Here is a 25,908-nt window from a genome sequence, read left to right as displayed (position 1 = left end):
CCTGCCCCTAAAAAACGATCACAATACAATGCACAAGATTACTTTTAAAATGCACTGAGAGCCAAATTGTGAGGTCTTTACTGAGCCAAGTTCTTTTCGAAGCCACTGTGAATTTGCCTGAGTGTGGGCTAATTAAATGCTGGACAGACCTTAGAATTTGGCCCTAAGCAAATAAAATAAACCTTTGTTCCAGGATGGAAATATGTAAGAAAAAATGTTTCCAAAGAACTAACTCTTGAGGAAAATACACAGCGTTGGCTGTTTTATTCTCTAGTAGTGCACCATGCCACCTTTCTGTATTCCACTACTCAACACTCTCTTCCCTCCAGTAAATTATGTGTTGGAAATGGCAATTGTGACTGATAAGACTTTTCCTTTTGGAGATTCAAAAACTCTGTTACTTTCAAAAAGAAAAGGAGTACTTGTGGCACCTTAGAGACTAACCAATTTATTTGAGCATAAGCTTTTGTAAGCTACTCAATTTGTTAGTCTCTAAGGTGCCACAAGTACTCCTTTTCTTTTTGCGAATACAGACTAACACGGCTGTTACTCTGAAATCTGTTACTTTCAGTGTTTGGAAACTAACCATGAGCTCTCTCTAAGAATCAGTTGGATTTGAGTCTTTATACACACAATGTCTCTTTCATTCTAATGTGTCATGAAACCTATTTTTGTAACTAGATCATTTAGAGACACATCTTGTGATAACAAGCAACATCCAACTGCCAGTTCTAAGTTATACAGGCACCATGAACAACATGATAAAATACAAAAGTCCTAAATGCACACTACTGATCATTCACTTTAATATGGGCCGGTGTCTGCTCTCAGTTATATAAGTGTCTGCTGTAAGTTATATAAGGATGATAGATTCAGGCCCTAAATTTGCAAACTTCTGTTTTATGTGAAATTAAAAAATGCAGCTGAACAAGCCATTGACACAAACATATGGTATAATTCTGGATAATGCTTTAATCTTTTGGTTACCCAGACATACCATTTGGATAAATAGAGCACAAATTAATACTGGTAGGCCTCACTGGATAACCTGATATCCACAGTTCATTTTCTAAACTTTGATCTTAGTCCAGCAGGAAAAAAATGCTTCACAGCACACAGTTTATTTGCAATGACATATAAAATGAGACTGACAACAACCAACACAGGTTTAAGGCAGCTTGTTTGACAAGCAGCTCGTGACAGATTGAAAGAGAAACTCAACAGTGATCCACATGACTTTCTTTCAGTATTTCATTGCTTGTAGACCATGCAGAACCTTTCCAATGTGGAACCACCTTTAATTAAAGTTAGCGTACGTACATGGTTTCCTCTGCTGGTTTTGCTTTCAGTTCTGTGTCTGCATTAATTTAGCTTAAAGCCATACTGTGTTACTTAGTTTTGTTATCGACCTCTGCTTTCTCAATCTTCTGTCCTGTGAGGAACTGCCATATTCCTCCTCTGTAGTTCTCATTCCCCAGGGCATAGACAAAGGCATCCACTGTTGGCACAGTCTTGGCAATAATGGCAGGTATCTGTTGTAAGATACATACACACAGAGAACAATTTTAATTTCATGTAAAAAATGTAAGTTTCGGCAGAAATTGCAGTGAGGATCTAATGGGCTTGTGTAACATCACTTCAGTCTAGCCCTGAGAAATGCTTGGTTTGCCCCTCACCAAACAAGTTCCTGCTGGATTATTTTTTAGAAATGAATTTGGTGCTCGTGATGAGTTTTGAGTCAACTGAAGAGAAGTCCTTTACCCACATGACAGGTGCAAGACAGACTCTGAAACGTCTTCAAATTGCCCAACCACTGTTCCTAGTGGGGAGGGAGAGCTTAGTGGTTTAAGCATTGGCCTGCTAAACCCAAGGTTGTGAGTTCAATCCTTGAGGGGGCCGTTTGGGATCTGGGGCAAAAATTGGGGATTGGTTCTGCTTTGAGCAGGGGGTTGGACTAGATGACCTCCTGAGATCCCTTCCAACTCTATGATTTCTATGACTAGAAAGGGACCACCTCCAAAGTGAGAAAGTAGTTCAGTGTCTGTACTCTTGGGATTTTTCAGTTGAGACTGAAAACAAATGTACAATTTGTGGTAGTGAATTTTGTGATGTAGGCACCTATCCAATGTAAAGTCAACTGAGATCACAAACTCATTTGAGATGGGATACTGAACACCTAATATATGGTAGTAACTTTTAGCTTCTTGCACCTTTGGATGGATTTTAACCAGTGAGCTGCAGATGAAAGGCTTCATATGTTATTACTGAACCCCTGAGCCAGTCAGTTCCCCAAGATAAATTATTCTGATTTTGAAATAGAATGGTAAAATACTTCATGCACATATGCTAAACTTCCATCCTTTTTATATGCAATCTTAGCATCTCCTTTTGTTTCCTACAAATGTAGAACAGAGAGAACCTAGAGAAAAGCTTAATTTCCTCCAATTCCAGAACAATTTTTATTCAGAGAGGAGTCCTCTGGGAAAAGTAAGCATTTTAAAAGTGGCTTTACTAATTAAAGATTCACTTAAGAAATGAATGCCCCACACTGGAAAACAATGGGGCCAAAACCAGCTCTTTAGAGTAATACCACTTGAACTTAGATGAAAAACTGACCAACCGAATAATACTCAGGCTACATATCGAGATCCAGAATCAGCTGTTGAAGCAACAAGTGAAGCTTATTAAATAGTTTTCAGTCACTTGTGGCGATCTCACTAATATAATTTTTAATGATTGTCATTACTATACTTAGCTTCTTTTCTTTAAAGATAGTAGATGAATGATAAACTATGTAGAAACCATTTACTTATTTATATATCCTGTGTCAAGCTATTGATTAGTGAAATGATATCATGCTGTAGGAGTAAGTCAGAAAACAAAGAAAATGTGAGGGCTTTTTCAACATACCATTCGGAGTTTTGGTGAGATGAAAGTCACATTTTCAACTGCAGCATAGAAGCATAAGAGGGAGTAGGGGCCCCAGCAAATGACCAGTGTCTTCACTGGTAAACTTGTATTAAACTGAAAAAACAAAACCACACACTCATTCTATTACATAGTAATATGTGGCATTAAACAGACAGGACAGACACAGTTACCTAATATTCTTTGCTCAAAATCAGTGAAGGATTTTTAAATAGAAGACACACATGTTAGAGACTGTCCTCGTTCTGCTCTTAGCTTTTCATTGATGTCATTTGGATGAAATTGTGTGGAATTGGCTCCCAATGTTTTGGGCTCCCCCTGCTGGGACAGCAGTAACTATTTGCCTGTGAGTGCTATTCTTAGAGAGCTGACATAGATCAAGGGGTGACATAACAAGGTGAAATGTGAAGTGTCCCTTGAAAGCAGCAGGGATGCTAAATAAGCAGCTATGTTAATTTCATTTCCACAGAAAACAACAGGGTGTAGGGAACAACGGGAAGCTTGCAAAATGGTCAAATTAGTGATGGGGTGTGATTTAGTAAGCATGTAAGAGGGTATTACAAATGGGACAAAGCAAATATAAGAAATAAAACAAAAAATTAAATGAGATCATTGATATCAAGTGTTGTCATTGTGTCTATATTTTGTAGGCTTTTCTCTGGTTCTCATGACCATAGTATTTGAGTACCTCACATATTTATGTGTGTGTATACACATTGAACTGTAGTTTTATTGCCTATACATTTCTTGCATCATAACTAGGATTACATAATACCATACGCTATTGTACACCATCCTATAATAGGCAAAGGCATAAGTTGTCAGACTCTTCCATAAACTCACTGAATTTTTTTTTTTAATCTTTGTTAAAGTAATATATTGCTTGTGTACATACCCTGTATCCAGGGGTGAAAGTAACTTAAAGGACTTACCCGTACTCCGGAGTCTGTAAGAGGGGGCGGGGCCTCAACCGGAAGAGGTGGGGCCTCAACCGGAAGAGGCGGGACCTTTACATCTCCGGGCCCTTTACATCAAGATTTAAAGGGCCCAGGGCTGGGACTGTGGTAGCAGCAGCTGGGAGCCCCGGGCCCTTTAAATCATCCCGGAGCTACCAGCTGCAGAGGCGTCTGGGAGCCCCGGGGTTCGAGGGTGAATTAAAAGGCCCGGGGCTCCAGCTACCAGAGCAGAGCCCCAGGCCCTTTAAATAACCATCAGAGCCCCGGGGGCTCCCGGCTGCCACTGCTACCCCAGGGCCCTGGGCTCTTCCGGAGCTTTAAAGGGCCCGGGGCTCCACTGTAGTAGAGGCAGCTGGCAGCCCCTGGCCCTTTAAATCGCCATCCAAGCCCTGCTGCCGCTGCCCCAGGGCTCCAGCAGCGGGGCTCAGGTGGTGATTTAAAGGGCTCCAGAGGGTAGTGGCAGTGGGAGCCCCAGGCCCTTTAAATCGCCATCCGAGCCCCGCTGCCGGAGCCCCGGGGTAGCAGTGGCAGCCGGGGGCTCTGGCGGTGATTTAAAGGCCATGGGGCTTCCAGCTGCCGCTACTGCAGCAGAGCCCCGGGCCCTTTAAATTGCTGCCGCGACCCCCAGGGCTCCAGCAGCAGGGCTCGGGCAGCGATTTAAAGGATCTGGGGCTCTGGTTGCCGCTACTGCCCCGGTTCCTTTAAATCGTCCCCGGAGCCTGCCGGAGCCCTGGGGTAGCGGCGGCGGGGCTCTGGCGGCTATTTAAAGGGCCCGGGGCAGTAACAGTGTCCAGAGCCCCAGGACCTTTAAATTGCCGCCTGAGCCCCGCCGCCGCTACCCCAGGGCTCCGGCAGGCTCCGGGGACAATTTAAAGGAACCGGGGCAGTAGTGGCTACTGGAGCCCAGGACTCTTTAAATCATCCCTGGAGCCCTGCTGCCACTCCAGCGGCTATTTAAATGGCCCGGGTCGGTGGCTGCAGCAGGAGCCCCAGGCCCTTTAAATCGCCACCTGAGCCCCGCCGCCACTTTCCCAGGGCTCTGGCAGCAGCTCTCTGGCGGTAATTTAAAGGGCCCGGGGCTCCAGCTGCTGTTGGGAGCCCCAGGCTCTTTAAATTGCCACCTGGGGAAGCCGATCCGCTCCGGTACAGTGCACGGACTCTTGCCAGTATGCCGTACCGGGGTGTACCAGCTTACTTTCACCTCTGCCTGTATCCTATACACTAGTCTGCTAGGGCAAATCTTTGCCTCAAATTTTAACTCTGTTCCTTTTTTTAAAGGCGGCCATGAGAATGAATTTGATAACTGAGGGAGCTGTGTGTATGAATTAGCCAGTCAAGTGTAAAGCCCACTGACTGTACAATATGTGCCTAAAAAAACAAGTTACATAATCACCACATTACATCATCATAAACCTAGCGCTCCAGAACATTTCTGAAGAAACAATTCCTTTGTTTCCACCTCATAAAGATTTCTGATTTACCCTAGCCAAGTGTAGGCAAGTCTCATTTATAAAACCAGCCTCCCCGAGTCCTCCTCATAATGTTTCCTTTTCAGTGTTGTTGGTCTCAGAGAGCTTTGATGTGCTAAGACTTAGTTAAGTAAGTAAGAATGAGCTTTCATGAGCAAAGCTACTCTGGATGATTATTTATATAAAATCAACAAAAATTCCCCCTATTCTGTTTTAGCATGCACTTGTTTTAGTGTATAATGTGGGAAGGATTCTGTAGGGAGGGGAGCAGAGGGGTTGTTTCAAAATCTTGGTCAATGATACTGAGGCCAGGAGTGAGAGTGTGTTTTCAGGACTTTATACCTCACATAGGTGGTCTTGTTTTGGGGGGAACTTGGGGAAGCTTTCTTACCTTGAACTGTTGTCCACTTTTCTTGAATTTCTGCTCTATAGATTGGTAAGCTGTCAGCATGATGAAGATAGGGATCACAAAATTGAAAAAAGCCATAGGAAAAAGGAATGTGACGAAATTTCTGGTGGGTAGAGGAAAAAGCCCCCATTAATCCTTTTCTGATGTATTGTTTGTTGTTTATAAAATGCACTAATCAGAGTGTGCTCCAGCACACATGCAATATTTGAAATACTAATTAACAACCATTCTATATATTACCTTACTATAAATAAAAGACTGCATAGGAAAGGAAATTCAGATCTCTTGTAATCTTTTCTCAGGCAAAAGCTTCTAAGTATTTATATATTTGTAAAAATGCAAAAAAAGGACAGATGCTTTAGGTGCAACAGACAAGCTTTGGGGGATGTTCTGAAGCTCAATACAGTTGCACTCTGATAGACCAGGTGTGGAAGTGGATTCTGGTAAGAAGAGCTACTCAGGGAAAACACCCCACCACCTGTTTCCTCCTAGTTTAGCTCTAGGACCTGTTGGGTCAAGAGTTTTATCTGATGTCAGCAAACAGATGGTATTACATAAAGATAATGATAAGAATGATAGTGTAATTAATTAATTAATATTGTGATAGTACCTACAGTCCCCAGTCAAAGATCAGGGCTTGTGCTAGGTACAACACGTGAGTAAAACAAAAAAGTCCAGCTCAGAGTGTTCAGAATCAAAGATCATGACATGATGTATTAAGTGGATAAACAGACAGGAGAGCATGAGGGATATTGTAACACTAGAGGTAGCACAGTGAGTATTTGGCATAGTTCACACAGCAGCTGCTTAGGGTGTCGATTTTTGAGGGCTGCCGCTGACCCAGCTGCCCTCACGCCTGCGAGCTGTACCTTGGATCCAGCTCTTTGAAAGGTTCCAGGGCCTTTGTGACAGCAGCAGTGAGTAGGATTTGCCATACTAGTGGGTCTCTGGCCCAGCTGCTTCCAGCAGAGGTTTGCTGAGATACTTCACACAGCAGTAACCATGGCTGGGGGCTGAGAGCAACCACACTAGCACATCTCCACCCAATTGCTCTGTCCCAGAAAGATGGGGCATCTAGGGCAGCCAGATGTCTAATGTCAGCTCTGAAAGATGAGTGTTTCCTATAAAATACTGCTGGTTTTGTCACCCATTTCACAGATAGCTGAGGGAATGATCCCATGGGCCTCCTCACCTGTCTCCTTTGGTGTAGTCCAATGTGCAGCAAGTTCTGAGTGGCTCATAGTCATATTCACCCCACCCCAACAGTGGCATTGCAGACCAAAATGCAGAGAACACCCACACAAATATCACCATTGAGATAGTTGTGCTCCATTGTAGCTTACTTCCTGCAAAGCATAGAAAAACACAATCTTAAAACATGAAAAAGGACTTTTATTTTTCCCTTTTCAGGACTGACTTGGCAGAAATATGAAATGTTATTTCCCATTAAATGCAATTATCCAGCCTTTGCTCTACATTATACCTCCAGTGGTTGAAGCCCCTCAACCTTTGGCCTCCTGCCTAAGGGCTAAATCCAGTCCCTATGCCAAGCTTAAGTAGCCAGGGTTGGCAAAAGGCAGATGCCAGTGGTGTTGCTGTAAGGAATCCCTCCAGGGCACAGAGTGGCATTAGAACTACTCTGGCTATTACAGTAGCCCTGCAGTAGGTTATTTCACTCCTCCCCCTTCACTTGGCCCAATCTCCAAGACTTGTTGTGCAATGACACACAAATGGGGTGCAGCACCCCCATAAAGGATGCTCAAGTTCTAACCCTCTGCTGCCCCCTCTTGTTAGCAGTGGAGGGATGAGATTTGTCCCTAAGAACATCACTTGATGGGTCAGGTACTGTTTTCAAGCTATGGATACATGAATGTCCCAAAAGCTGTGGCCAGGAGGAAAACTGCAAAGTGCAATTTGTTGTGCCTCTGTCCTGGCTCTTGCAAAAATTGTGGCTCTTACAATCTCTACTTAGCCCCTTCATGGGTCATTTGCACATTGAGACGTGAAGGGTCATAGGGGGTCAAGGCCATGTTCTGTTGCAAATGATCTATTCTTGCTTGCCATAAACCCGTCTTTGCCAAGATTACTTTTGTTCCTGGTGTCTTTGTGGGGTTGTGTAGAGCCAGTGTTGTCTAGAATCTGGGTGCAAAATCAAAGAAACTCAGGATATGATCCAAGGTGTTAGTAATTGCTTTCTGCCATATTTTATTGTCTGAAGCATAGGTGTAGGTACATCAGGCTGATTACAGTGGAATTACACTGTCATATGACAGTGATGCATCAGTTCAGGACTTCAGGAACCAGGAAACTAGTCTCCTTTTTTTGGCTTAGTCTTATCAGATATCTAGTATATCACTGCTCAACTTTATACAAAACAGGAGGTACATGTGGTGCTGTAGTTGAAATGTTCCTTTTTTTTTTTAATGTGTCTCCACTAAAGAGCTTTTCATGTGTTTTGAAAACAAGTTTTAAGAATTTGGTCAGGCTAGACAACTGAAGGAAATAAAGAAGATCCCATACAAATAGAGGGGTCAGGGAGATGAAATGGGATTCAAAAAATGAGTGTTCACCACAAACTGTTGTTCTGTTCAGAAATGTGATTCTGTAAATAACTTTTTGGGCTACTTGTTTAATGTGGGTCAAAGATTCTAGAGCAAATTTGCTCACTTTACAAATAATAATGTTTTCTAACTGCAGACATAACCTAAGGTCATGGGTTATTTATTTATTTTTTTTGGTTTGTGCATCATCACCTATAATAAAGATTCCACCAGTTAAATTATTCTGCCCTCAGAAAGTATAATCGTTCAGCCTGGCCAGGAGATGAGTCATGGGAAAACTGATAGAGGTACTTGCCCTTCATAATTTTATAGTAAAAACTGATTAGTCATGCCTTTATACCCAGTCCCATAAAAATAAGAGGAATAGGTTCATAAATTAAATTGATTGGTAAATTTAGACTATATAGGAAATATTTCTTCAGAGAAGGCAGGCAGTCTGTGGAATTTGTTGCAGTGCAGGGTCACTGAGTCAAATACTGTGGCTGTATATAAAAAGGGCTGGATAATTTTCTTACCAAGATTACCATTTATAGTTATACTCAGGCTGAGATAAGGCTAATCAAATCTCACGCTACAGGGGATAAACTAATCTTCACTGAGGCTGGGAAGCAGTCTTCTTCTCCCCCTTGAATGAGTAATGTACAGTTAACCAGGAACATTATGGGATATTTGCACCTTTGTTTGAAGAATCAGGAATTGTACACGGCCAGAGGGCTATTATAGGACCTATTATCTCATTTGGTATGGTTAATCTTGAGTTCCTATGTTGTTATGACACATAGCATTCTGGGAGTATAAACTGGAGACTGAGGATGTTATTAAGAAAAAATATCACAGGAACCTCCAGCAATGCCCCACAAGCCCCACCCTTAGTGCTTTGAACCATTTCTGTAGCATACTGTAGTACTTTATTTCTATCCCTTCTTCTTTTTTTAAAAAAGACATGTATTGGGCAGGAAGCATTAAAAGAGAGGTGCACAAACTATGGCCCATGGGCCGGATCTGACCTGCGAGCAGTTTTGAGCCAGCCCGCGAGCTCCCGCTGGGGAGCGGGGTCTGGGGCTGCACCACACAGCTCCCAGAAGTCGTGGCATGGCCCTGCTCCTGCACTCCAGCTGGGGATCAGGGTCGGGGGCCGCACCATGCGGCTCCTCACAGCCACGGCATGGCCCCCGGAAGCCTCCTCTCGCGTCCCAACCCCCTGTCCCAGCCTTGATTCCCCTTCCCGCTCTCCAAACCCCTCGATCCCATCCCGGAGCACCCTCCTGCACCCCAAACCTCTCATCCTCAGCCCCATCCCAGAGCCCGCACCCCTAGCTGGAGACTGTACCCCTTCCTGCACCCCTGCCCCAGCCCTGATCCCCCTCCCACCCTACAAACCCCTCGGTCCCAGCCCGGAGCACCCTCCTACACCCCAAACTCTTCATCCCCAGCCCCACCCCAGAGCCCACACGCCCAGCCAGAGCCCTCACCCCCCCCACTCCCCACCCCAGCCTGGAGCCCCCTCCCACACCCCAACCCCAATTTTGTGAGCATTCATGGCCCACCATACAATTTCTATTCCCAGATGTGGCCCTTGGGCCAAAAAGTTTGCCCACCCCTGCATTAAAAGGAAAGGAAAAGTGAGCTTCAAACTGGTGAAACTCTGAAGATAGACAAACAATTGCTAACAACACCCAGGCTGGTTTTTGAGGAGCAGATTAGGATTAGGATCAGGATCAGTTTGCTAGCTGATTAGTGCAAAGAAAGGTCCCCAGTCATAGAAGTGATGTCTTACTATTATGTTAAAAAGGGTCTCCCACTAAATTTTCCCTCTTAGCCTATGACAAATTTCACGCATCCGAAGTGCATGTGTTTGCAAATGGGAGATATATGGGAATGGACAATCTATTCATTTGTTTTTCCCTGTGAACAAAATTGCTTCTGCATAACCATAATCAAGGAAAACAAGATTATCATTTGGCAAGCAAATTCCCACTAATTGTATTGGATGGTAACATGTTTACGAAAAATGTATTGAGAATATAATTTTTTGTGCAAGCGATAAATATGAAGTGAGTGTGAGTGAAGACCTTGTGTGGAAAAGCTGAGCAATTCTCTCTGGATATTAAAAAAAACCCTAACATCAGATGCAAGCTGCTCCACTCCAGAGGCAATACATTTGCTGTCCAGAAATACTTTTATGACCCCAAGGGATAATCTTCTCAGGGGTAAGTTCCATCTGAGAGGAGATGGCTCCCTCAGAGACAGGGATACCATTTCAACTTTTCCTTTAGGTTGGTGCTAGAAATGAAAAAGGGTTTAGCCGCTGCTCCCAAGACCCCTCCTCACCATTATACCAAGATAGCATGAGAGGTTCAAAATGGATACTTTGAGGTACAGAGCGCCTTCAGTAGGAATTGAGAAAGTGCAGCACCTCTCAGACGGGTCAGAGAGCTTTGCAGGATTGGGCCCTACGTGAGAGAGACACCAAAAAGGAAGAGCTCTTTATCAGAGAAACTCAAAACTGGGGGATACAGTTGAAAACTTTGGCTCTAAAGTCTCTTTGCCTCAATTTCCTCATTTGCAAGGCAGAATAACGATATTACCGTATGTCACAACAGTATGTTTAATGTTTGTAAAGCACTTAGAGATACTTGGCACTGAACTGAAGCCAAGTGTTCTGTTATATTATTCAAGGAAACTGAACCAGCAGCCTGCAGGTTAACAACTGAATTGACTTGGAGCTACCTTCTTTTTGGAGGTGGTCGCTTCAGAACAGAGATGCCACAATGGCAGGGCAGTGTAAATAAAGCTTGCGCAGCCACTGCTTGTGCTGTACCTGTCCTGGGCTTAGAGAATTTGGACAGACCTAAAGAATATGAATGACATCTTCCCAGAGCATTACAGTCACCTCAGCGATGGGGTCAATTAAAGAAAACAAATTCAAGAGCAGTCAAGTTCCCTGGATCTGGTAATGCATTGAGGAAATTAATAAAACTAATTTCAGTGAAAGAATAGACAAAACCACACTCTCAGATCACACTGAAACAGTATTATTTCAAGTGTTGGAGATCATATGACAGTGTTGGTACAAAACAATAACTATTCAATACCGTGTAGATCAGATTATGGCTTTATGGCAAAACTTCTTGTCTAGTCTCTTACAATTGCCCAGAGTAGGAATAAAGGCCCAGATTGTGGAAAACAATCACATACCTAAAGGTCATGATGTGCTCAAGTGTTGTGTGAATAGAGCTGCTTTCCTGAATCAGGGCCAAAATATAGTACTACCAAATCAAAAGGGTAAATGTGAGTACTTGCACAAAATGCAAGACCGTAGAGAATCAGACCTACTACGAGTAATCGAATCTTGTGCTCTGGCCTTAACTCCTTTGAGGGTCAGAAAAGATATTTTCTCTGTGATGTACAGTAGGACATTGGTATGGGCAGTTTTAGGAATGGTCTATACAAGAGGGTTGTCTATACATGTTACACAGAAAACTGTGTTAACAGGACATTAAAGTTGCAAAGTGAAGCACTGAAAAGTTAGGAAATGCCAGATTTAAGATGAATCCTTAATTCATGCCCTTGTGCATTAGTATAGTCTTTAATTACATGATCATGTTTTGTTTTGTTTTTTCCACTCGACCAGTGTTTCCCAAACTTGGGACGCCGCTTGTTCAGGGAAAGCTGGTACGTCCCTCGGCCTGCGCCGCTTCCCGCAGTCCCCATTGGCCTGCAGCGGCGGACTGCGGCCAGTGGGAGCCACGATCGGCTGAACCTGCGGATGCGGCAGGTAAACAAACCGGTCAGGCCCGCCACGGGCTTTCTCTGAACAAGCGGCATCCCAAGTTTGGGAAACACTGCACTAGACTATGCAATCCTTGGAAATTTTAACAACTAAATTCTGAGGAGTACCTACTGAGCATCCGGGAACTGAAATATTTTCAAACTATTGTAACTTGCTCAAATTTGGGTGGATTTTAACAGAAACCATAAAAGGTACATCCCTGACTCAAAGACCACCCACCTGCCAAATTTTGAGTCCCTGCTCCAAAGTAAGAAGGAGCTACAGCTTCTCAAAGAAAAGGTCACCAGAATATTTTAACACAAGAACTGTTGAAATGGCTGAACTGTTGTGGCTGATATTTTCCAAAACAATTCAGCTTGAGGCAGATACTGCACATGAAAAATTTCAACCAAAATGGTTAAATATTGTCAAAGTTATAAGCAACTGAAAATGGGGTCTTTATAATGGGAAATATCAGGCAACCTTAATAATATGCGGTGCCTATAGTTAGGGTGCCAGTAGATGATGCCCAAGAATATGTAGTAATGTTACTGGCTTTTGTAGGAGCAATAAGACTTCTTGTTGTGCACTGAAAAATGGCTTCTTTACATGTAGCTGTTAACAAGGTGTCCCAGGTAAAAGGTTTTTACTCCTTTGATTCTTGTTATGACTATGGAGGGCCCCAAGTCACTTTGGCAAATGGCTGTGAGTAACCTTTCACTGCCTGTTGCAATGCAAATGCATGAGGATTTGTGTGGAAACTTGAGCTTTTTCAGGGCTTCACAGAGAAACAATGAAATAGCTGCAAGTCTAGATAAAAGGAGAATGACAGAGCAGCTACACTGAATACAATAAGTCACGAAGGACTGCTTCGGAATTGTTCAGCACTTACAGCTAGCAGATGAAGACACAATAACTGTCTAATCACTGAATATTGATGTAAAAATCTCATATTTGCCTCTTTTTCCTCTGATTGTTGAAGAGCAATGTAAAATTTGCTCAAATTTTATCCTTTTTTCAAAATCCCTTCTGATTTTGTTCCCTTTTCCTCTCTAACAAATACTAATTGAAAATCTTTGCAGATTTTTGCCTTTTTTCCTCTCTAATTGTCAAGTACTGATATAAAATTCTCTCAGGGTTTGTTTTCCCTCCTCCCTTTTTAAACTGCAATCACACATGCTTTTGAAGGGGAAAATAGTTGGCCTCAATCAGTGATTCAAGCTCCAGATGGAATGACCCATTCAGATGTCCACCTGAACTCCATTTCTCACTTGCCAACTTTTTCTTCATCTCTAGGTAATACCCATTCCCACTAGCAACAGACTCTTCTGGAGTCTTCTCATTCCAAGCTTCCCTCTCATCTCATGCTACAACTTCATCACTCAGGGCTTTCTTTTTGAATGGTAAGAGAGTGGGAAATAACTTTCTCCATAACTGCTGAATTTTGATACCAAAATCTCATATTTTGTCCCAATTTCTTGCTAATTATTGAATATTGATGGGATGTCCCCATAGAATTTTCCCCTTTTCTCTCTAGTTGTCAAATATACAGATAAAATTTCCTCAGGTTTTATCCTTCTTTTGCTAATTTTCAAATATCTATATAAATCCCCTTTGTGCCTAATTTAAAAAAACTGATATAAAGTCCCCTAATATTTTGCCCCTATTTTCTCTAATTATCAAATACTGATATACAACCCTGTCAGATTTTGCATCCCCCCATTCTCTCCTTTTCTTAAACAGCTGCCACTTCTGGTTTTGGAGGGAAAACAGTTGGCCTGAATCAATACCCCAGAATGGGGCTGAAGTTATTAAACACCCCACACCCTTCCTAATGGTCAGCTTTCTCCTCAGGAATGAGAATCACATTTTTCTCTTTCAGTCAATGAAAACTGACATGTTTGCAGAGTTTCACCATAGTTTAACTAATGAAGGATAGAAGCTTTCATTCCTCCCTGAGCTGGTAATGTCCCCAAATGAAACTGCCCTTTTCTAGATGGTTAATTGAACCCCAGTTCCTCCCACTGCTACCCACTCCCAACTTCCACAGAATCTTCTTGAAATTACTGGTTCCAGTCTTTCCTCCCTTTTCCTAGTAAAGGCATCATCACTCAGGGGCATATGCTGCCTGTTTGAAATGCATGTGAGTAGAGAATAACTGTCTCTGTAATAATCAAATTACAGTTTGAGTAATTACAGAGTTGAGTGTATGGACTGAGGGCAGGATGTGGCCTGGAGTTTTGATGCATCGGATTTATAGAGATCAGGAATTGTGAACTACTTTTCCTCACAATCAGCATGTGAAGTAGTCTTGAGCACTGGCTTTTAAAACTACTCTGTTCTTCTTTTCCTTTTAATTTGAAATCTTCAGTAAGAGCGTTGCTGTTTAGTTATCAGTAAGTAACAATTCAGGCAAAATAAAAGAGTTTATTTGTGCCCCAAGGGTCCATCTGCCTTAGCTTTTAAGATAATACTGCAGTGAATGGGTGGGGTGAAAAGCTTGTGCAACACACTCCACAAAAGAATTAGCCAATACTGCAGAGTGTAAAATGTCTTTCCAAAGCCATACTTATTTTCAGTCCAGCTCTCTTATCAGGTAGGGATGCCGCTGTTCTGTTCTGCTTCCAAACATATTTCAGTGTCCAAAGAATATTAGTATGCATGCTGCTTATGGCCTGTGCTATCCCAGGGCCTTTGTTTGGGTCTGAAAGCAAAACTTTTCATTGCCTGAGCTGAATTCTTGACAAAAGCTTCAGAACAAAACGATAGCAAACCCTTTTGCAGCTAATGGAGTAGAGTTCTCATAACAAATAGCTCTTTGCAAGCTCCACATTTAGTTTTAATATTTGCTGTTTTAATCACAGAAATGCTGTATCACAAAAGCTTTATGAATACTAAGCTAGAATCTGGCATTGGGAATGGGGAGTAGAGAGTTGGTGATTTCCCAGTTAACTAGCAGTTCACTTTTTGAAGACATTTCTTTACAAAAGGATCTCTAAAAATAGACGTGCTCAGATTATACTGTGCTGTGCTTTAGCACAACAAATAAAGGGCTTGATTCACCCACCAACATAACCAGGGATGCAAGGACCCTGATCACAAAATGTCTTTGTGAGGCGTGTTGTGGCAGCAGAAGGTGCCAGTCACCTCCAGTCTGTGGGGGGACTCATAGCTAGTTTTTGCAATCCCAAAATGGAAAGTGCTGACTAAGTATGTGGTGTTGCGAGGTAAAATGGGAGAAGCATTGATTCAGCATATCCCATGGGCAGGTTTGGCTTCCCCAGCTGCGGACATTCTACAGAGCAACCTCCTGTATGCTTAAGGGGTACAGGTCAGTGTTAAGGTTAGGTAGCTAGCCAAATAGTTCAGATTATGGAATTTCCACAGGAATTTCCATTTGCAATTTCTTGCTAGCCAAAAGAACTTTGAAGTCTGGGAAATTAAGATTCATATTTTCATGGTTTTTTCCCTAGCTTTTTTATTTTTAAAAGAAAACAGGGCTTCACCTCCTCTTGAGTGCCACTCAGTGCAGAATATGAAGGTGGCTTTATCTTTGCACCTCTCTCTAGTCAATAAAGGGACTGTCTGGAGGGCAATTTGGTTCCCAGCATATATTATAGCAACCTCTGGGTAGCTCTGTCTCCTCTGAGACCATATTACACAAGTCTGTACACATTAAAACTGAAATCTTGTGCACGCATGCACAAATGTAATGGGATCCTGGGAGATGGTCTAATTCAATGGAAATTTCCACTCACTTTACATATGCACATCAGCACAGTGCCCATAGAACATTAGTAGATAGTTTTATAAGTAAAGCTAGTTCACATCCCGATATCTTAAACAATTCAGAACCAATTTTTACAGGATCAGAAAACGGTATTTCTGTGCTCAGTATTTAGACGGTTCATTGATATCTCCACCAAATATTAAATTTCCATCATTTCCAACTGAGGTGCTAGAACTAGTATTAAAAAAAAGTTGCACTTTTTTTTTTTTAGCAGAAAAACAGCATTTCCTCCACTCTGTCAATGCTTGAAAATGATACAACAATTTTTGTTGAAGCTCTTAGGAAAACTTTGCTCCCTGACTGAGAACAAATGTATTACATGTCAGTAAAAAAGGGGAAACTTGAGCAAGTTGCAAGAAAATAACTCTTTAGAACATAAGCGCTTGGGCCATCTGAATATGGGTGTCATATGCTGCCTGTAATACATTGTACCTATTTTTGATATGGGCCCCAATCCTGCAATTGTATTTGTGCAGAGCCTAATTGCAATCGATGGGGCACCACCCAGGCATGAAGGGCTGCCGTGGGGATCAGATTGCTGAGTTTGGGGCAAGGGTACATATTTTTTTACACATGAAATTTAATCAGTTTGGGGTTTCTGGATGATTTAGGGAAATAATAACGTGGAACCATGCCACTATGATCAGTATTTGGAGATGACCTGGATGATGTAATACACCTATGCTCCAAATCATGCTACTAATTATGATTCCAAATCCATATTCAATCACTTACTATTATCTGTTGCACTGAGTCCCCTGCATGGCCAAGATCACATCATCACAGTTTTATTTATGCCACATCTTAGACATGTTTGAAAAGAGTTTTAAACATTTAAATATTTAAACACTTTAAAACATTTATTGGGGTATATTTATGTTTTTGTAATGGTTTTCATACTATGGCAGGTAGAGATTTTTGCAGCTTAACCAGTCCTATTTTAAAATGAAAAATCAAAATACTGGCGCTAGATAAATTGTAGGACTTACTGGTACAATAATGGTGATATCGGTCCCAGGCAACTGCAGCAGAGGAGCTAATGCTTGCCAGGGCTGTCACAAAGCCCTGAAATCCATGAATCTGACAACCATCAGAGCCATAGGGCCAGTACCTGCAAAGGAATAAGGAAACCATTCAAAATGTAATAGAAATAGGTGAAGACATCTTTGCTAATTGAAATAATTCAGAAAAAAATACAATATATAATTGTTTTCCTGTTTTGAAATGTGTAAATGCTACTACGGAGTGGTCACCATTAAATGTCTATATTTGCCAGTAGTTACCACACAGTTGTGGCTGATATACTACATTTTGTCTCTGTTTTGAAAATAGAAACCACCTGTTGTTGGTGTATTGGTGAATGCTGACTTTGTAAGCAAACAATCTACATAGCATTCAATTATACAACTTTAAAATATATATGCACTGTGTGTGGATAACTTGCCAATATCTTAATTTAAGCCCATTTAGTAAAGTTCATACAAAAATAAATGGAAACCAGTTACTAAAGCTTAGTCATGAAGTGAAAAGAAATGCAGGAGAGCCCCATTAAATGGTAATTTGCTAATTTGTACACAAAGCATAATGGTCCACCTCACAAAGATTTTTTAGGGCTACATTTTAATCTCAGTCTTCACCAATCCTGCCTTTTTGTGGGTGTAAAACTGAGGTTGAAGTCACCTGGTGATGTCCCTTTCTGTGTACTTATATGACCCATAACACCATAGTATGAGACTGTGGTACTAAATATGTTTCTAAATCCATGTTTAAGTATTCAAATAGGAGTGGCCTGACTTTCAGAGATACTAAAGAACTCAGGTCCCATTTAAATTAATGGGAACTGTAAATGCTCAGTAACTTTGCAAAGAGGCCCCTTCTATTTAGGTACATAAATATGGATTTAAGAACCTGACTTTAGGTACCCCAGTTGGAAAATGTGGGCCTATGCCTGCAAATCAGGCACTCACTGGCCATCCAAGTGACAGTAATTGAATGCACAAAATTGTGTCTGCAATTATTTGTGCTCACACTTTGTGGATGCAAAAAGGATTGTCAGCTTTTGCAACTAGAGTTTTTAATATGGAAATTTTTAATATTGGGGCTGCAAACCTTGCACCAGTTAGGAAAGGGTTAAGCAGCTGCACTGGGCCCAGGCAGCTTCATCCCACCACACCTGCAAAGCAGTTCTAAATGGGAGCAGGCCAGCTCAGTAAAGCAGCAGACTGTGGAGATGAGCTGACCTACATTCTGAGCTCCTCGGAAGGAGCTCCACAGGAACGTCTGTGCCCTGAGGCCTGATGCCTGACTGTAGCATGGCCAAATGCAAAGGGAAGAGGCTTGAGATTTATAGAAGATCTGAAACTATCTTTGATTTCCACTTATTTTATGTCTTTACCCATTGGAAAAGAGGGAATGGGTAGGAAGTAATCCAGGGAGGCAGCAGTATAGCACATTGGTAGTGCAGGACATAGCTGTCTACACTGGGCCCTGGATTGGAACCTGGTGGGGAGGGTGTGCCTGGGTTCCCCTAAGGGGTGTCAAAAGCAGAAGTGGACCTGGTACAGGGAGTCTAGAGGAGAAAAGGGCCTGAAGGACAAGACCCCAAGATCTCAACCCGGTGGAGACCCAGAGACAGTCATCTAACCCAGAAGGCTACCCTGTTGTTGGGATCATTGTATACCCTGAAAGGGATGGATGTGAAACATGTAACCTGGCCAGCGGACACAAGTGACAGAAGGGCCAGATCACAGCAGGACCAGAGAGGCTGTCAACAGGGGTGCCAGGAGGGAAGAGGACCTGTCGTACCCTGCCTGACCACTGGTGAGTGGACCCCTTCAGAGTCTTATTTATTATTTATATAACAATAGTGCCTGGGAGCTCCAGTCATGGACCAGGACCCCATTGTGCTAGATGCTATAGAATCACAGAACAAAAAGATGGTCCCAGCCCCAAAGAGCTTACAGTCTAACCATTAGTTCCATTACTTTTATAACAGAACTGTTAGTTGCTGTGCTATTCATTTGCTGTGTACTTGATCACCTATAGTTGCATGGTATTCTGTTTCCTGATTGAATTACTAACACTTATGTAAAGGAGGAAGGCTTAACAGGTCACAACTGGTTTGAACCTCCATGAAAACAGATTTTGTTACCAACTTTTTTCGGAACAAAAATGCCCTTGTGCAAGTGTTTAGGGAAACCTCTTAGACAGGGTCACAGATAACTTTGGAGCAAACTTGGAGGTTTATTTGAATGAAAAGTCAAATAATTGTTGAATTATTCATTTTGATCTGGTATAGTCTTTAGTGAAGTTCTTTGGCTTTAGGTTATCGGTGATCTGACTGGCTGTGCTAAGAGCTACTCTTTAATTTGCACGGTGAAAACACTAAGGCCCAGATCCACAAAGGTATTTAGGCTCCTAACTTCAGTGAGCGTTAGGATCCTAAATAACTTTATGAATCATGGCCTAAGTACTGAATCTATTTTTATAATTTTTAAGTTAGACAAAGATGGTTAGATGGTGCAGTAGAAATGCGTTCATTAGATTACGCTATTAGGTTTAGAATTATTTATTTTTGATGTAGTGTAGTCCTCTTGAGTTAAAAAAAAAAGAAAATGAAATGAGAAGAAAGTGTAAGATGTAGATACCTCAGGAAGCTGGAAAAAGCAGCAATGAATGCATTGATGCAGATCCCACAATCAGCCAACGCAAGACTGAGAACCAGGAAGTTACTGGGAGTTCGGAGTTCTTTGATTTTGCGAAAAGAAATGATTGTCAAGCCATTCAGACAAAACCCAAGCAGAGCTGAAAAACATCATCATTTTGGCTAGAATCAACTGAAATGGGAAACACAATGAACACCACTGTTTTCTGTAATGAGACAGAAATAATTGCTATGAAAACATATACACAATAAACAACTGGTGACCCATAAATATCGTAGTGGTCAACACAAATAAGCAACAAAAGGATTTTCAAGGGGAGAAGACATGAATGGCAACTGAAGCCATGTCTCCAGCTGCACTATGGTGTCACGAGTGTGATTGCTCATATGAAGCACAAACTATTTTCATACATATTTCTGTATTTCACTCTTCCCTCTCTAGTCAGAACTTTGTTACCAGGTTCCATATAGCGATCCATGAGCTAGAACAACAGAGGTCAAAAGGACAGTTTTAGGAGGAGCAGCCCTCAACATACATCTTTGGGCTTATCTGCAGGGACTGCCATACATCTCTGGGCTTGTCTTTACTAAAAAATAGGTCATGTTTAACATGAGTTTTTCTCCCATAACAACTATAACATGACTTGTATCTAAACACAAAAGTTCCTCAATTGTGTCTCAGTCGGCCTGACTATATTGGACTTCTCCCAAAGGTTATCCTTGACAGAGCCTGAATTGTCAGCTCAATCTTGTTGTTGCCCTTCCTCAATGGATTATTTATGGCAAGTAATAATCTAATTATAAAAAAAATCACTGGTGGATGTCAAACCCAAGTTATTCTGTTTCCTAAGAGAGTAGCTTCTAGACAAATAAGACAGAGCTCTTGATCAGGTTATCTTTGAAATCAGTTCCCCACAAAGTTTAAAATCCAAGCTGGCTGCAGTTTACTGCCCTCTCAAATTAGCCTTTATTTTTTCAGCAAAGATAGGGTTGTTCCCTGACTTGGCACCACTCACATTAAAATTTCAAATGCCGATGCCACCAAATCTAACTCGGATAACACTTCAAAATCCTTATCACCTGATTCCTTAAAATAGTAAACTTACTTGCACCAACTGTCTTGATCGTGCCATTCTACAGACTGGACAGTTCTGCATTTTAAGCAATCCTTGTCCTAATTTAATTGTCCTAATCAATGGTGGCATAAACTTACTAACAGTAACCCTGAAATCTATATTCTCTTGCAAAAATAGATACCAGAAATATTTCAGAAAAGAAATATATGCAATGCTCTTTTTTCACTTGATCTGTAGCAACAGCCAGGGGGAGAGGATATGATTTCTCCTGCATCCCTCAGTTTTCCCCTCAGCAGCTTACCTTCCACCAATAGGGCAGTGCTAATACAAACCATCTCTAATTCAGTGAAGCCTTCGGGGAGAGGGTTTTGAAGTAACCATATTTGCAATAATAAAACTAACTAGCCCAACCTTTACGTCTTGCTAGCAAACACTTGTCAGCCTTTTTCATGGATTCCCGTACCAGAAGCCCAAAGCAGCTTTCTTCTTAAAGGGCTAGTCCTTGTGCACACTTACATTATGTTAAAAAATAAACAGTGTTGAGTTTTCAGTTCAAATACTGTAATCCTGTCTAATCAGTGATGTGAATGAAAACAGACACATTCTCCATCGCTTCTACTAACTGAATTGGCACACCACAGCAAAGGGGGGAAAAAAACAAACAAACGGGAAAGCCTTCATTGCACTTACAACAATGTCTTTGTCCTTTCTTACTTAAAATTATTTAGTTTTATAATTGATTATACACATTTCATTTTTTTCTCCAGGAAGACAATAACTATAAAGTAGTACTTCAGTGTACTTTAGTGACCTGCAAAACAACCAAGAACGCTGTCTAAAACAGTGTTTTGAGCTGTCACAATTTCATAGAATCATAGGACTGGAAGGCACCTCAAGAGGTCATCTAGTCCAGTCCCCTGCACTCATGGCAGGACTAAGTATTATCTAGACCATCCCTGGCAGTGTTTGTCTAACCTGCTCTTGAAAATATCCAATGATGGAGATTCCACAACCTCCCTGGGCAATTTATTTCAGTGCTTAATCACCCTGACAGGAAGTTTTTCCCAATGTCCAAAGTAAACCGCCCTTGCTGCAATTTAAGCCCATTTGCTTCTTGTCCTATTCTCAGAGGTTAAAGAAAACAACTTTTCTCCCTCCTCCTTGTAACAATCTTTTATGTACTTTAAAAATGTTAGCATGTCGCCTCTCAGTCTTCTCTTCTCCAGACTAAACAAAACCCACTTTTTCAATCTTCCCTCATAAGTCATGTTTTTTAGACCTTTAATAATTTTTGTTGCTCTTTGCTGGACTTTCTCCAATTTGTCCACACCTTTCCTGAAATGTGGCGCCCAGAACTGGACACAATACTTCAGCTGAGGCCTAATCAGCGCAGAGTAGAGCGGAAGAATTACTTCTTCTGTCTTGCTTACAACACTCCTGCTAATACATCCCAGAATGATCTTTACTTTTTTTTTTTTTTTTTTTTTTGCAAAAGTGTTACATTGTTGATTTGTATTTAGCTTGTGATCCATTATAACCCCCAGATCCCTTTCCGCAGTCTCCCTTTTTCAGTTGTGTTTACTCAAATGCATTTAATCAAATTAGGTCATAATTTTTTAAAACCCTAGCATGTGTGAAGTTCTGTTTTCATGAAATTCGTATTTTATTTGGGTTTCAGTCACCAAATGCTTGTCTCTGTGGATTGTATGGAGTAATACACATATACTCTCTTTATGTAGGTGTGTTTTATCACAAATATATGACAAAGATCGCTAAAATGAATTTGCATTGCAATGAAGAGCTCTGACTCCTTTGCAGCATCTACCGTGATAAAAGTGACTGTTATAAAAAACCTTAATGGTATATAGGCCAAAAGTGAAACCCTAGATCTGAACCTGCAGAGTTCAGATCCAACTTTAGGTAATCTGTTAAATACATATGCCCCTGAACACTCATTGAGATGCCAGTGGTTAAACAGTTAAAACTACTCACTGGTTAATTTAGCAACCACCAGAAGAGAATTAAGGTGTTAGACTAGATTTGAAGAAAAATACATATAATAAACACGGACAAGCAGGCATAGATAAAATAAGAGCCAACCCAAGTCTTTTTCCAGAACTTGAACCAAACATTTTTGAGGTCATAAAATATTTCTTATTTTTGTACATTGCTTCACTTTTTGGTTGAAAGCAGACTTCAGACCCAGTCTCTGGACTGTAAGCCAAAAAGACTGAGAGAGTGCTGGCCCGAAGAGTCCTGTCCTCTGGAGTGTGACCAGAAAGCAAAGGTTACTGTAGACCAGAAGAAGAAGAAAAAGACCTGCACTCTATCCCCGATACCAGATTACAAGTAGCAGGAAGAATCAAGTCACATGAAGGGACATGGTGCTTAGGCAAGTAACAGCCAGAGACTGGAGCTAAGAGGGGTAAATATGGGCTGTGGGCAGATGATTTAGAGGAAAAGAGAACAGAATGTCGAAGTGCAGGAGACTGGAAGGCCCGTTAGCAGGTAGTTGGGGAAAGTTGTTTTCAGAATAGGCCTGGCAGGTGCTGCTGTTCTCTCTTTGCCAGCACTGGGCCCTGTCAGCCCAGAGAATTGCATCTGGAATACTGGGGTGTTTTTTTCCTTTCCCATATTCCTGAGGATGAGCTATAGAACAAAGGCTTTTTCCTTCTTGATGGCACTTATGGTGGGTCTCCTTGAATGCTGCCAGGACCTCAGACCCAGAGCATGGTTCTAGGAGGGGGATGGGAGTGGGACCCAAAAGTGAGAAGCCTGCACAGCTGCATGCTTTGCATGGGTTAGAGCTGGCCCTGAATAAGGGCCAGCAGCCAGCATTTGGGGATGGCTACACGAATAGTCTTTGATAGATCCCAAAATACATATAAATTATCTATTTAATTGGGGTCAGAAGAAGCTGTATATGTTCTCAAAAGAGCAGCCTATGGACCAAGAGACCATCTTGGCTAAGTTATGTTAATTGAGTCTGTTCTACCTGGAGCCCAATTCTTTATAGTGCTCAAGCTTTTGAGTTTCATGCAGCTATATTTCTGTTCCCTAGATTTACCAAAAAAAGCTATTTATTAAAACTACACCAAATCAGTCTGAATGTATTGTAAATTACATTACTAAATTTTGACTTCTCTGATTATAGAACGTCCATCACATCAAACAAAACATGAATGCTACATATTGGCTTGGCATCCTGAATCACTTCAGCATCCCTTCCCTGACGAAAATATAACAACACGTAAAAAATCAACCACAAAAATTGCATCCCCTTCGCCCACAGTCAATTTCTTTCTAAAAAGGGCAAAATACAACCACCGGTTCTCTCAATAATGTAGTTACACAAACAAGAGTTCTGCATTGCAAGCAACCTCCTCCCACTCATCGTCTTATTTTAATTATCAAAACTACTGATTATGTGGCCATAGAAACAACAGCAACCCGAAGTCTATGTTGCTGTATTGCAAATGCTTCTCTTTGCTCAAATTTTGCAAACCCCATTTTTCTAGACTTTCAGGAATAACAATGGAGAAAAGATCTGATTTTTTTAACTTTCCCCCCAGCTTACCTTCTACCAGCAGGGCAGTGCCAATGCCAAACACCTCGAATTCAGTGAAGCCTTCAGGCAAAGGATATGAAGTGACCATACTTGCAATAATAATGCCACCTAGTTTGGGCTCTGTACCCCACCAGCTAACAGTTTGTCAGCCTTTTCCCCTGATTCCCCTTTTGCAGCAGCCCAAGGCAGCTTCCTTCTTAAAGGGCCAGTTCACGTGCAGACACATGTAAGTTATTATGTAAAAGCTTTGGGGTTTTAGTTCAACACTGCAATCCCTACAAGAATGTAATTAATGATGTGCATAAAAGCACCCCTGCCCTCCGCAAATCGTATTGCAGACCATAGCAAAAGGAAAGCATTCATTGCATTTACAAAAAGGTCTTTGTAGAGACAGGATTAAGTACACTGTCCAGTTAATTCTGCAACACTGAAAAAGAATTAAAGGGTCTGGATTGAAAAAAACACATGTAATATATAATTGGGAAGTGACTTGAAAAACAAAGGGACCGTTATTGAATGTCTAATTAGGGGAAAAAAGAGCGTACAGGGAATTTCTGGTGTGTATAGTTTTCCCCATCAAGTATTATTAAGAAATATGAAGTATGTATTTTTTTGATAGCAGTGGCTCTGAATCTAATCCTCCCTCACCCTCTGCCCCCTTATAACATGTTTTTAAATTCTATAGGACTAAATTAAGATACTTTTTCCAGCGTAGATGTGTATCTCACTGGCACAGTCCAACTGGGGACACACACATGGTAAAAAGGCAATTAATGCTTATTAACTAGGGACCCAATCCTGCAAACACTTACACATATGAGTGGTAATGGGTCTAATGGGTCTACTCACATGTTTAACTTTATGCATGTATGTATGTGTTTGCAAGAGTAGAGTCTTGGTCTGATGAACTGAGCTTTGTGGAGTATGTGGAATTTGTAAAGTGATTATCTTCCACCCAGTCCCCCCGTAAAAATAAACTATCCCACAGAGTCATTCCAATAAATACAATTGTAGGGACTATGCCAGTGTCGCCAGTTTTGTCCTTTTTATTTCCTACGTGGTTCAGTTAGCTGATTAATATATTGCTTTGGAAGGTTGTAACCCATCAAATTGCAGTCAGCCACTTTGATTATTCAAGTGACACAAATAATAAGCATTTCTGAGACACTAACATGCCAATATTTGCCTTTAATTCATGGCATTTTTAATGCTTCACAAACACATACGGAGGTCACCATTAAAAAGTCAGTGATTTTACCATGTTTCATGAGACACTGTCATTTCACTTTATATTTAGGCTAAGAAATAACTGATACTTGTTGAGGAATGTTGATTTTTTAAAATGGTGATCACTTTAGATGTCTTTGCATTTCTCTGTTCCCCCCTTTTCTTATGTCATTTCTCTCTTTCTCTTCTCCTTTTCTTCTGCCCTGGGTAAACTCAGCTATGCCAGGGACCTTCTATCTATCTTAGATATTTACATAGCCTCCATTACCATAATATCTTCACACCTTACAGTCTTTATCTTTATAACATCCCCTTGTTATAGGGAAGTACTATAACCCCTATGGTACAGATGGGTATCTGAGGCAAAGAGACACAAAGGGTGAATTGCTTTACTTTTATTTAATGTGATTATATCCCACAACTAAGCATCATGAATTCTCAGTGATCTTCTAACATTCATCATTTAAAAATACTTCACAAGTTTACCA

The 25,908-nt window shown here is 41.4% G+C and overlaps 1 protein-coding gene across 2 annotated transcripts; it reads right to left on the bottom strand.

Annotated features, from left to right (window-relative positions):
- Nucleotides 1–991: 991 nt before the first annotated feature.
- On the bottom strand, nucleotides 992–24,346 carry RGR (retinal G protein coupled receptor). Of its 2 annotated transcripts, none has more exons than XM_073353310.1 (7): nucleotides 24,203–24,346; nucleotides 19,533–19,689; nucleotides 16,875–16,996; nucleotides 6,955–7,108; nucleotides 5,745–5,865; nucleotides 2,911–3,024; nucleotides 992–1,532 (listed from the first exon to the last, which is right to left on the bottom strand). In XM_073353310.1, exons 1-7 carry the CDS (start codon nucleotides 24,279–24,281, stop codon nucleotides 1,389–1,391), a joined length of 891 nt encoding a protein of 296 aa, XP_073209411.1. In that variant the 5' UTR covers nucleotides 24,282–24,346; the 3' UTR covers nucleotides 992–1,388. The 2 variants fall into 2 exon arrangements, with proteins under 2 accessions (XP_073209411.1, XP_073209413.1); XM_073353312.1 differs by having other exon boundaries at nucleotides 19,533–19,632.
- Nucleotides 24,347–25,908: the final 1,562 nt, after the last annotated feature.

Source organism: Lepidochelys kempii, chromosome 7 (assembly GCF_965140265.1).
Source record: "Lepidochelys kempii isolate rLepKem1 chromosome 7, rLepKem1.hap2, whole genome shotgun sequence".
Lineage (NCBI taxonomy): Eukaryota > Metazoa > Chordata > Testudines > Cheloniidae > Lepidochelys > Lepidochelys kempii.
This window is presented reverse-complemented; position numbering and strand designations above follow the sequence as displayed.

Excerpts from the sequence above, each read along its gene's own strand:
- RGR (XM_073353310.1), bottom strand. The coding sequence starts at position 24,281 with ATGGTCACTTCATATCCTTTGCCTGAAGGCTTCACTGAATTCGAGGTG. Across the intron at positions 16,997-19,532 it reads GCTTTTTCCAGCTTCCTGAG|GTACTGGCCCTATGGCTCTG; the intron begins GTATCTACATCT and ends ATTCCTTTGCAG. Across the intron at positions 5,866-6,954 it reads GACTACACCAAAGGAGACAG|AAATTTCGTCACATTCCTTT; the intron begins GTGAGGAGGCCC and ends TCTACCCACCAG.